At 43.8% G+C, this 12,681-nt stretch overlaps 1 protein-coding gene across 1 annotated transcript in view; it reads left to right on the top strand.

Moving 5' to 3' along the window:
• The window catches only part of ATG4A (autophagy related 4A cysteine peptidase), a 173,170-nt gene that overhangs the window by 141,323 nt on the left and 19,166 nt on the right, over positions 1-12,681 (top strand). Inside the window, exons 11-12 of the mRNA XM_069211583.1 lie at positions 3,851-3,907; positions 6,856-6,967. Coding sequence (XP_069067684.1) covers positions 3,851-3,907; positions 6,856-6,967 — 169 coding nt within the window. The remainder of the gene's footprint in view (positions 1-3,850; positions 3,908-6,855; positions 6,968-12,681) is intronic.

The raw sequence follows: 12,681 nt of genomic DNA, 5'->3' as shown, positions 1-12,681 counted from the left end.
CTGGAAGGTGGAATAGATTTGTCACTTGGTGTGTGGAGCATGAGATGGACCACTTTAAGGCCCCCCATTCTAAAGTCCTTTGTTTTATGTTTCACTGGCACAACAGGGCTGCACAATGAGCCCACCCTTGTCGACTTTTCTCTGCCTTCCAGGCCAGCTATCCCTCTTCAAATCACCAATAGTGCTGAGATTCCTAAATGGGATAGACAGGCATATTTTCACCTACTCCTTTTTTAAGCCCCAGTGGGATTTTAGCTACGTTTTGTTCTTTTTGATTGGTGCTCCATTTGATTAAATGGCGGTGTGCTACCGTTATTGACATTTAAAACAGTTTTTCTTGTAGCCATCAAATTAGCAAGGCGTAGCAGGCACAGTGCGCCTGCTCATTGTACACATGCTGCTTTCCAGATAAGCTGGTCCTCAGACTTAAGCGGCTTTCCATGCCAGGTGGTTGACCATTTCCATCTGGAGAAATCCATTACCTTGCACACTTCATACCCTCCACGCCACCTACAAGGAAGAGAGACTACCCCAGCTGGACCCTAGAGGAGCGGTCAATTATTACATCGTCCCTCCTAAAGAGATCAAGTCTGATGGCCAGCTCATGGTGGAGTGCACAGGAAACAGGAAGGGCAAAGCTGTATTAAAAGAGGACTTTATCCTGATGGATAATTCTGTGCATTACAATGTACTACACTCTTACTAAGAATAAACTCCCAGAGAAAGTCCAGACCCATTCTACCAAGGCGAGGTCTTTCTCCACAGCATTATTCCTGTGGCTGACATTTGTAGGGTGGCTACGTGAGCTTCTCATCACACCCTTGCTAAACATTATTGTTTGTATTCAGAGGTGGGAAGGAGTGGTCATTTTGCATGCTTGGTGCTCCAAGATATACTCATCGGACCATCCTTCGGACCCACCATCTACGGAGGGCGCTGCTTTGGGATCTATGAAACTGAAGGCAGAAGTGGCTATCAAAAGAAATAGTTACTTAACAATCTTTCTGGCAGGCGCACTCTCTACCCGTGTAATCCTCCCCAACCCATCCGCCGCCCCTTTATGAAAGATGATCATAGGCCTAACAAGGTTCAGTTTGCTGCAGTGAAAGCTGTTACTGTTTGCACCTATGTTTGTATTTTCTTTTTGCCACCCTTATTGTGTCAAACTCAGTACCTCAGATTCCACAATCGAGACTGTATAATGTTCATTCAAGGACTTTCATCTCGTGAAGCTTGTATGTGATTTTATTTTCTCTGTTCTCCACCTCCCCCATCCCTTGTTCATAAAATCTACACAGAGAGGTTTTTTTTGTTGTTTTTTTTTTAAAAAGGTTATTTCCTCACCTCCGCCTCCAGGACGGGCACAATATGACTCCAGTGACATCACCATAGAGTCATTTCTAGCACTGAAATGTAGCCAACCCCCCTATCAGAGGCTCAAGATCCACTCTGGTGCCTGAGGATATTTAACAAGTGAGGAATTTGCAGGAAGATTAGGTACCCACCAGGAAGACAGTTACCAAAGGTGAATAACTTTTTCTTAAAGCAAAACCTGCTACCACTTTGCAACACTAATGTCTCTCTATCAAAGAAAAACGTTTCCCTGTGTATGTAGGCTAAAATATACTATTAGTTGGAAATGTCATGAATAACAATTATATTAGGCTGCATGTCAAACCACAGAGCATGATTAATTGAAAGTGTTAACAACTCACCTAGTTTACAAGGGTACAGAAGGACTGGTGAAAGATATTCAAAAAACTGTAATTGATTTCACCTGTTCAACTAAGTTCATGGCTTAAACTTGACATTGCAGCTCTTCAGGTTATTGACTAGTTTCAAGAGGCTTCCTGGAGGAAAGCAACTCTGCATATTTGCACCACAACTGTGCAGCAGCAAGAGGTTAGATACAAGCAGCAGTGCTATACGCAAACTCTTCTTAGCTAACATCCCCGCCCCCGGATCACAGCGAACGCTGTAGGTTTAGTTACTTAGTACTGGAAGCTGATGTGTCACAACTCTGATGGGAGGATCTGGTCTCAATCAGAACATGATTCCTTAAAGCCAGGCACTCAGCCAGAGTGTTCTTTTAGGATTTGCTATGACTGGTTTCATTTTACAGTCCCACAGCAGGAAAATGTTAGAAAATGTGTTTTAAATGTGTTTTAAAGCACGGACTGCACACCTGGGCTAATTCTGAAATATGGGAATTACATCAACAGAGCATAAATGCTTATTTTCACAGTCTCCTTTCAGGGTATCCAGATTTTATAATCTGTATGGAACTTTCACAGCAATTGTTCTGTTTGTACTTAGCTTGCAAGCTTAGTATATCTTCTACCATTTTAGCCTTCTGCCATCTGTACAATGCACGGTCTCTGAACACACCATTAGGTGAGGGCCTGGAACGAGGGAGAGGGCCTTTAATGACAATTGTAGCCTGAGACAAAGGGTCATAACGATATCAGAACATCACACCTACAGGAGATGTAATGTTCTAAATACGTCAGGGTAACCTGAATAGCGTGCATTAGATTGTTGGAGCAGAAGGCTTTTGCCAGACATTATTAACGCTCTGCCACTGCTTATCCTCTGTGGAGCTCCAGACATTCCAGTGTTCTCAAAATGGTTCTTTCTATTTTAAACAGAAGTGATGTCCACTGATTCAGGAATAAATTAGTCCTCTTCCGTCTACAAGCTGTAAATGGTGCTTTGACCCTTTCAGATCTATCCTTCAAAGTTTATCCAACATAATGTTCATAAAATTAGTAATTACTTTCATCTCTGGATTATTAACTAAGGGCTAAGACAATGAATAAGTTACCGCATTGTTAATTATTCTTGTTACTAAAAAGTAAAAATAGAGTTTCTTTGATACATTTTAGTCTTACCCTGGTTTCAAAGGGTGAAGAAATGTGCTCCAACTCCAAGAGTAAACTTTCCAAGAAATTGTAGTAGGAAAAAAAAGAAAAATATTGTGATGAAAACACACCAAAATGGTAAACGCAATTACAAGAATTAGGAATTTCAACACTTTTCAGTTAATAGCAAAACGTCCACAGGAAAAGTGGAAGATGACGGGGCACAAGTGAGTGGGTTCCAGGTTCCTTTTAAAGTCCACTGGAATGGCATGCTGGTCAGTTAAAGTCTAATGGTTGACCCGTGTCATCAGTGCAACCTTCTGACTTAGGGCCTTATTTAGATTTTGGTGGAGAGGTTACTTCATCACAACAGTGATGGATATCCTGTCTGCTGAATTCTAAAACCCATTAGAAACAATGGGATTTAGATATTGGCAGATGGGATGTATGTCACTTTGTGAGAAGTAACTCATTCGCTAATATCAAAATCAGACCCATAGTCTCTCATAGAGAAGGCATAATTTCCAGTAAGGGAATGGCAGGATGCTGTCCCGAATAAGGGCTCAAGACACCATAAGCATTGAAGATAGGGCTCCATTGATGTTCCAGGTAGTCTCTGCATCTTGTCCCACTCCTCTGAAGTTCGAAAAACTTCTATCTCCATACTTTTCAGGTTTCAGCATAACTTCTTTCTGGTCACTCTTAAAGCTCCCCGACTCCTATAATCGAGGGACATATAACAATGGGAAACGGGCTTAACCTTTCACTCCAGCCAGGGTTCAGCCAAAGACCAATCTCAACTGATCACAAATATTAGGCTTCTTGACCTGTCTCACCCTGGGACTACAGGAGGCCACGGGCTTTTTTTCTCAAAAGAACATAGTAAGCTCAACATATTGTCTAACAATTTTTCGATTTTTGGTGGTTTGCAAATTTCATTACATGCTGGTCTGTTTCCGAAAGTCACAATTTTTTTTTTGTTATTTCAGGGATTTTTTTGCGAAGAAGAAAACGACTTTGATTACTGGTGTAGTCATGTGCAAAAGGTAATATACTGTTTTACTTTCCTATGACGCTCTCAAGTGGAACTAGCCCTGCACCGGGGAGCAACCATCCTGAGCGATTTCTAAAATGTCTGAATCATTAACTGTTTAGAATAAAATAGTACTTCAGTATAAGTATAACCGTGATATTCAAATCTGCCTGCACAACCTTTATAAACAAACCTGCGTTTTTAAAAATATTTTTTAAATTGCAGATCTTGTCTGTTAAACAGTTGCATGTAGGAAAAAAGGTTGAAGAGGCAAGTTAATTTGATGTCTGCCTTAGCAAGGAGGGGATGATCTAGCAAAGTAATTGTCAACTCAAGAGTGTATTTCAGGGGGCCAACATAACCTGCAAATGGGGCGAAATGTGTGTATATTTTTTAATAAAATGTGTATGCTAGCCTTATGACATTCTCACGTGTAGAGAATAATGTCCGATAAGGGCGGAAGTGCCCTTAAAAATTTGCCTTACTTTTATTGTTTTTAATCATGAAATTGGGTAAATGTTGTGTGCCTCATGCATTCATTGTTTTCAGAATAGTTTGTCATGCAAACTTACACAAATTACTGTGGGCAGCTATCTGATTGCATGGAATGTTGTTTTTTCACTTCAAGGAAATAGTGATGATTAAAAAATGTAATTGATTACTAGATAGGTTGTTTGAGTAGCCAAAATGATGCTGTTATGCCCAGAGAACTAAGTAAGTGGTAAGCAGGGCAGACATGATGAACCTTTTATAACTTCTATTTGTTTGCAATCTGCAATTCACTGATTTGATCCATTTCTGAGAATTAGGTGAAATCATGGTTATATCATTTCTTTAATTAAGGAATTTGAATCCCAAATGTGTGTAATGCCAAAATGCAGACATGTAATATATGTATATGTATTACTTAATTTCGGTCTTTTGCTATGGACCCTCTTCCTTTATACATCAGGTCAAGAGGAAGCAGTGACTAAAAAAAGAACAACTCGGTTATGTCACTTTCAAGCAAGGAAAGGCCCAACTGAAGTTATGATTCTCCATCAGACACTGAAATATGTATGAATGAGATTATGGCTACCTATCGATCATTTTCTCACCAGTCTCCAGTTAGAAATGCTTGAAAAGTGAACACATGAGCTCTTGTGAAACGTTGGTATCCTTCCAGAGTCTATCCACTATAGGGTAAAAGTAATCTAATTTGCCAACACTTTGGCCCTGATTCTGACCTTGGCGGACGGCGGAGGCCGTCCGCCAAGGTACCGCCGCCAAATGACCGCACCGCAGTCAGAAGACCGCGGCGGCCATTCAAACATTTCCTCTGGGCCGGCGGGCGCTCTCCAAAAGAGCGCCCGCCGGCCCAGAGGAAATGCCCCTGCAACGAGGACGCCGGCTCAGAATTGAGCCGGCGTAGTTGCAGGGGTGCGACGGGTGCAGTTGCGCCCGTCGCGTATTTCAGTGTCTGCAAAGCAGACACTGAAATACTTTGCGGGGCCCTCTTACGGGGGCCCCTGCAGTGCCCATGCCATTGGCATGGGCACTGCAGGGGCCCCCAGGGGCCCCGCGGCACCCCCTACCGCCACCCGCCATGAACAGGATGGCGGTAGGGGGTGTCAGAATCCCCATGGCGGCGGAGCGCGCTCCGCCGCCATGGAGGATTCCCCCGAGCAGCGGAAAGTCGGCGGGGGACCGCCGACTTTCCGCTTCTGACCGCGGCTGAACCGCCGCGGTCAGAATGCTCGTGGGAGCACCGCCAGCCTGTTGGCGGTGCTCCCGTGGTCGGTGGCCGCCAGGGTCAGAATGACCCCCTTTGTGTGCACAGTAGAATCCTAATATCCAGTATGTTATCTGCAAATAAAGAACACAGGGGGTGATTCTGACCGCGGCGGACGGCAGTCGCCGCCCGCCAAGCGGTTCCCGCCGAAAGACCGCTCCGCGGTCAAAAGACCGCGGCGGTCATTCTGGCTTTCCCACTGGGCTGGCGGGCGACCGCCGAAAGTCCGCCCGCCCGCCAGCCCAGCGGGAAACACCCTTCCCACGAGGAAGCCGGCTCAGAATGGAGCCGGCGGAGTGGGAAGGTGCGACGGGTGCAGTTGCACCCGTCGCGAATTTCAGTGTCTGCAAAGCAGACACTGAAATTCTTTGTGGGGCCCTCTTACGGGGGCCCCTGCAGTGCCCATGCCATTGGCATGGGCACTGCAGGGGCCCCCAGGGGCCCCACGGCACCCCATACTGCCATCCTGTTCATGGCGGGCGAACCGCCAGGAACAGGATGGCGGTAAGCGGTGTCAGAATCCCCATGGCGGCGCAGCAAGCTGCGCCGCCATGGCGGATTCCCATGGGCAGCGGAAAGTCGGCGGTACACCGCCGGCTTTCCGCTTCTGGCCGCGGCTGTACCGCCGCGGTCAGAATGACAGGCGGTGCACCGCCAGCCTGTTGGCAGTGCTACCGCCAACCTCCGCCATGGCGGTAATTACCGCCAGGGTCAGAATGACCCCCACAAAGTTTATGCTAAAATAAGAGAGATGAGATTGACTTAGACGGTTCTGTGGCTTCGTCTGCTACCCTCTTGTCATACATGGCGGTTTATGACCACTAACTCAAATCATGGGAGCCTTTCTGTACTTTCAGTTGCATGAACGTGTAAACTTTCGAAAAGTTGCAACAATAGTGCAGACAAAGATTGTAAGAGAAGGATGCTGTTCCGTGCAATCCTTTTGTTTTCTAACATACAATCTCTAGTTTATCTACTCCTCTAGTTCTAAATCCCTATCTTTAGTCCAGTTAGATATTTGCTTGATCATTCTCATTCAGCCTCTCGGAAAAATACGCATGTTATTCAACTACTGTTATTGTGTTCATATGTCTAACAGTAAGCATTATCAGCATGCTCATGTTTGATTATCATGACCAAGAAGATATTTAGATTAACATTTTATTTTTGTCTTCCATGTTTTGCATAAGGAAATTTTAAAGCAGGAGAGTTTACGGATGTTTGAGTTAGTATCAAAGCATCCACCACACTGGCCTCCGTTCATACCTCCAGCAAAACCAGATGTGACCACTACGGGAGCAGGTATTGTACTGCTGATCAAATCATTGACAGTAGAGGGATGGTATCCTACTAACATAGAGGAATGGTATCCTACTAACATAGAGGGATGGAATGATTGGTGATTCATTACATTTAACATACTATGACAGCTTATTTGAGCCTGCCTTTCCTGCCCAATGCTTGTCCCTTATCACACCTGATTTTCGTTTGTGACATGGAATTTTAGAACTTTAAGAAGATATGGATCTCGGTGGCTTGAGTGCACACGACTCAGCGCACTGTGGGAAATACAGTTTGGGGGAGCAGGCCATTCACTGTTCTGATGATGAACACCACTTGCAAAAACATTTTACACTAAAATGAATGTACTTCAAAGTAAAGGGACATGTCTGGCTTTCACCGGCTTCATTCGTAATAGAATATTGTTTGTGTGAAAGAGAGAGTGTAAACTACAAGTAGAAGAATCAGAAGGGGTCAAAATAGCAGAGGCATGGAGAACAAAACTAGAGATGCAGGTACCCTTCAATGTCTAAAAGAGACCATAGTGGACCCCTGTAAACAACACCCAATGTCCCTGGCAGAATAGGGCATGGTAAGACAGTGCTGACATATGAATGGCAAATAAAAGTATACATGCATTGTAGGGTTGTTATATAAAATGAAGCCCGATGCTATAGAGCATCTGCCAAAGCATAAGAAAGTATCATTTTTTTTCCAGACATATTGTTTGCTGTCCCAAAAGTCTAAACAGGTGCCTATAACTATCTAGGATGAGAAAAAAGGAGGCCTGATAGCTTTAACATTAAGGCCTAATGCTCTTTGCCTTAAAAGTTCATGGGCTTCAACTCCCATGCTGCCTTCTATTGACTGTTCAGAACCAGTTCTTTTTTCTAGCTCATGAGATTAGGACCTTGAAACATTGGGGTATTTTTATTTTTTGTGTACTTATACTGTTGGATATATTCTTGTACCACCTTCTCTGGTACTAGTATTTGAAGACTTTTTCTTGCTTTTTAAACTGGATTTTTCATGCCACAATACCTGCTATTTTTGTCAAGTGCTCTTCATTTGGAAGAAAAAAGCTGCAACTGTCCCCAACAAGTGTGTCTAATGCGCCTCCCAGCCTCTCTCTTCCAAGGACTGAGAGCTCTGTTCTAAAATGTTGGAGAGAACCCTTGAGGAAAGGGAAGACTGAGAGACAAATTGGAAGACTCCTGAGCTGAAGAAAAAGAAGAGGACCTCCAGGCAAGCACCAGTTCCCTCTGTGATTCAGCCCTCAGGACTCTTGGAACAGCAGGTCTGAGGAGAGAGAAAAAAGAAAACATCAATTGCGCCACTCCAGTCATTGACATTTCCAGCGTACATTCAAGATCTCAGCATCAGTAAAGGGTAGAAGCCCCTCCTGTCAGCTGCCAAGTGTGAAATCAATTTCACTTTCAAGGAACCACTGGAACTGTAGAAGCATTCAAAGTACCTGATGTCACTCGTACTACTTGCCCTAAGGTCATCGTTCGATGTCAAGAAATTCAGAGTCCGTTCACCTTCGCTGTTGCGAATGTTGAGACTTTTAATATCAAGATGCTGTTCAGTTGAAGGGATGAATACAAAGATATATGTAAAGCCCTACTGTGACTTAAAAGGCATCCTGGTGCTAGCCCAGATCAAATCCACCTAGCCAGACCTGAGGCACATTGTTGCTAAGGAAAAGGCTGTCTGTTGATTACTTTGACTGACATCCCAGCACCCCCATGGCCTCTGTCTTTAGAATACCTGCAGAAGATCACCATCAGATCTCACTGAGGCCTCTTCCACTAACACTGCAGTGCCTCCATTGCCAAGTGCAGTCATGGTCTCCAAGCTGACTTCAATGTAGCCTGTCGGAAAAAAAGACTCACTCCCACACCTCATATGCCTTCGCAGGCACCTCACCATTCGCCACAGCTTTCCTGTGATCATTAGTAAGGTAATCACCAGAGAAACACAGATGTGAAAATGAAATGAAAATAATATTTATGTAGGGCACTAATGCCCAGAGGCGTCTAGGCGCTAACAAAACAAAAGGAAAGTAGGCGTAATAAAACCTACACTAAAAAAAACAGATATATGATGCCTATTGACTGAAAAGCCACGTTTTAAGTGCTTTCCTAAAGGGGATGAGACCTGTCATTTCTTTCAGATTGGCCCTGTAAACAGTAAAGCTTCTGCTGCCACAATTATATCTGCTGAACGTCGGAACAACTACGTTGTTTGCTGTGGATGAGCATAGTGGCCTGGGAGGGGTATACCACAAACAACATTTGATGTATTCAGGACCAGAGTCATGATCTGCTCTAGATTTAATGCAGAGTGCTTTAAAGTCAGTACGCTTCCTCACAGGGATCCAGTGAAGTTGGATTAGGGCTTGTGAGGCTGACTGATGCCTGGGAATCCCTAACAAAAAATGGGCTGAGACATTCTGCACAATCTGTAATTTGTTAAGAATTTTGTAAATTCATAAAGAGCGTTGCTTTAGTCATGTTTGGACAATACAAGAACAAAAACCACAGTCTTTTGCAACTCTTGTAGAATGATGGGAAACACCTTTCTAAGGATCCTTAAAGGGAGAAAAGAAAATGAAGTGATGGCATTATTCTGGTTTTCAAACAAAAGTGTGTTATTGAATAAGATTTCTAGGTTCTTCACTTTAGCAACAGGTGTAGGTAGGGTGCCAAGGTCCTGCAGCCACCAATTGCGGGACCAAAAAGAGTTGTTTTTTTCTGAACAACAGAACTTCGTCTTTCCCTGAGTTTAGTTTCAGGCAATTCTCACTCATCCATTTACCAATGTATGCCTTATATATGTGGAATCTGTTTGCAGTGTCCTCGGGGTAACTAGCCACTGAGACGACAATATGCGTATCATTGGCGTAGGATACTACAGAAAAGCCATACGTTTTTATAAGGCCGACCAAAGGGGTAACATAAAGATTAAAAATGGTGGGACTTAAGGAGTATCCATGCGGAACTCCACGTGGTAGTGAAAAAGGAAGTGATGTTAATGTGTCAAGAGGGTCAAATTGCTCTCGCTCCGAAAGAAAGGATTTGAGGAGCGCAAGTGCCGCTTCCCAGATTCCAACTGATTGAAGGCATTACGTCAACAAATTCTGGTTGACAGAATCAAAAGCCGCCGAGAGGTCTCACAAGATCAGCGCACCATTTCCTCCTTTGCCTAGGGTCAGTCTTATTTCTTCACATGCTTTGAGCCGATTCAGTACTATGCTCAATTCTAAACCCGAACTGAGTCGGGTCGAGGAGACGGTTGTTATTATTAAAGGAGGTAGGTTCTTGATTAATGGCTTTTTCAACAATTTTGGCTGGCAAAGGAAGGCGAGAAGTTGGTCTGTAGTTGCTAGAGTCCGAAGCATCAAGGTCTTTTTTGTATTTATTTTTTAGAAGACGCAAGATTGATGTTTTTTTTCCATTCCTTGGCCGGAGCTGAACATCAAGTTAAAAATGTTGTTTAGATGTAAAGATATAACCTCGGTGGCCAGATTTATTATTTTTGAAGGACAAGTGGAGAGCGAGATTTAATGGTATTAAGTAGGCTCTAAACCTGCTCAGACGTAAGTTGTGAGAAAGAAGACAATATTGAAGTAAAAGAAAACCATCTCTATCTCCTGATAGAGCCTAAGATTTTTAAAATAGTAACGTTTCCTCTTACACATACATTGTTCATGTGTTAACCGTCAAGAATTTTACTGGTTGCTGAAATAACCACCTTCCAGGAAGTACTGGCAAGGGAGCATTCAAACGTAACATTCTATTGGAAGTCTCTCTTACAGAAGTGTAGTCATTATGCAGACTTTGCAGTCGAGAACACCACCTAGAGCTCTACTACTGCTAGTGCCAGGACTGTTGTTAGAGTTGTCAGAAGAAAATTCCTGACTCATACAATGAAAAGGCAGCTGCTCCTTGGCTATTAAAAAACAAGCATTGCCAAAGCCAATAGTTCTTGCGTTTGGAACCTACTGGCTTTCCCAGTGATTTTTAGCCATGTTGTACAGCGCCACCAATGTTGTGCGGCTTGCCTAAAGAAAACAGTGATAGCTGCCTCATTTTGTAGGCAAACACAACATGCATGTGCACTCCTATAAAATGACACCAGAGTTCTTTTATTTACCAAGTTTGATTGTTAAATAAAAATAATAAGTAGAGTATTTTATTTTTTAGTGCAGGTAGCGGGACCATCACAAACGATGTGGCTGGGGAAAGCAACATATAGTATGAGGGTTGGGTAAACAAAGCGGAGGGTGCGGGTGGGGGGAGTAAACAGCTCAAAGGTCATGGGTGGGGGGAAGCAACACGGGGGGAGTGGAAGAGGAAGCAAAATTGATGCCAGAGCTGAACAGAGAGAAGTAACAGGTGGGACACAGTAATATGGATTGGTCACGTGAGCAGCAGCCAGGCAAGAAAGCAGTGCAGGGGGTTAGAAGTGGCAAAGCAGAGGGACATGTTCATGAGGGCGAGTGCAACGTGGAGAGGGTGGGAAAAAGCACACGGCGACAGAGACCAACACTACATGTGGGGAGAGTGAAGTACATGAGGCGGAAAATACATGCGCTCTCATAGAGTGTTTATCTCAAAAGAAGAAAGTATAGTACTTGAAAGCAAATAGTGTAAGGACATAAGTAATGTGTCCATCCTTCACAGGAGAGCAAAAACAAGAAGAGGAAGTGACAGTAATGCTAATGATGGTAAACAATGGGTAGGCTTCAAGCTCTCTGTAAGCTGACAGTAGATCTTTTTGCCAACAGGCAGCTTGTGCTCTCTGGTAGGAGGTACCTAATTACAGGTATCAGGAACAGTCTGGCTTTTCCATGCCTACAACCAGAACTGGATTTGGTTAAGGTGTTAGCTGTTCGAAATAGACATTAGCCTCCCCACGTCAGGAAAAGGAAGCAGTATTTTTGAGAAGTAGTTCAAGAGGATCTCCTGCTGTCAAATCAAGTCTTAAGTGCAGGAAAAGACTCAGCAGAATTTGGTGTATCATCACTTTAAAATGATTTTTGATAGATACTTCTAACCTCAGATTCCTCACATTTTAAATATTCCCAATGCATCAAACTGGCTCATCCAAAAAGTCCTGCAAGACTCGACAGCCCTGGCTATTGTGAATGTGTGGAATGCCGTCCACTGCAGTGGTAGCAGCTTTCGCTGTGGTAGAATTTGCTCATAATTCTTCCAGGGGCTGTTTCTTGGCCAATGGATAGCAGATTTTAATAGAGTATGATCCACCAAGAGATGGTCGTCTTCTGCACTGCCTTGCCCTTTATCGCACCAGCAAATCCCACAAAGAGCTTATTATCCATACGATAATCTTCCCTGATATGATTTGTGTTTAATTTAAGAGCCGTTATAGGATCCGGCCGATGGAGTCTTTCTTCCTCTTTAGAAGTGTGAAGTGGAGCAAAGAAAGCTGATAGGGTAACGTTTTGCTCACCGTGAAAAACAGTCCCATTTTCAGAAGATGGAAGCTCTGGTTCTTAGGCCCTGCTTGCCTCGGAAGAAAGTAGTGTAGTGGAGAGGGCTTGCAGCTCACTCATCCATTGTGCCAATGTTATTGAAATGAGAAATGTTTTCTTAAGAGTGAGAAACTGTAGTGACCAGCAGTGTAGTGGCTCAAAAGGAGCACACCTCTGGAAAGTGAGGACCAAGTTAAGGTCCCACTGGTGCAGGCCTCTCCAGCGAGTAGCTCGT

Source organism: Pleurodeles waltl, chromosome 2_1 (assembly GCF_031143425.1).
Source record: "Pleurodeles waltl isolate 20211129_DDA chromosome 2_1, aPleWal1.hap1.20221129, whole genome shotgun sequence".
NCBI lineage: Eukaryota > Metazoa > Chordata > Amphibia > Caudata > Salamandridae > Pleurodeles > Pleurodeles waltl.
Note: the sequence above shows the minus strand (reverse complement) of the source record. Positions and strands in the feature narration are given on the sequence as shown.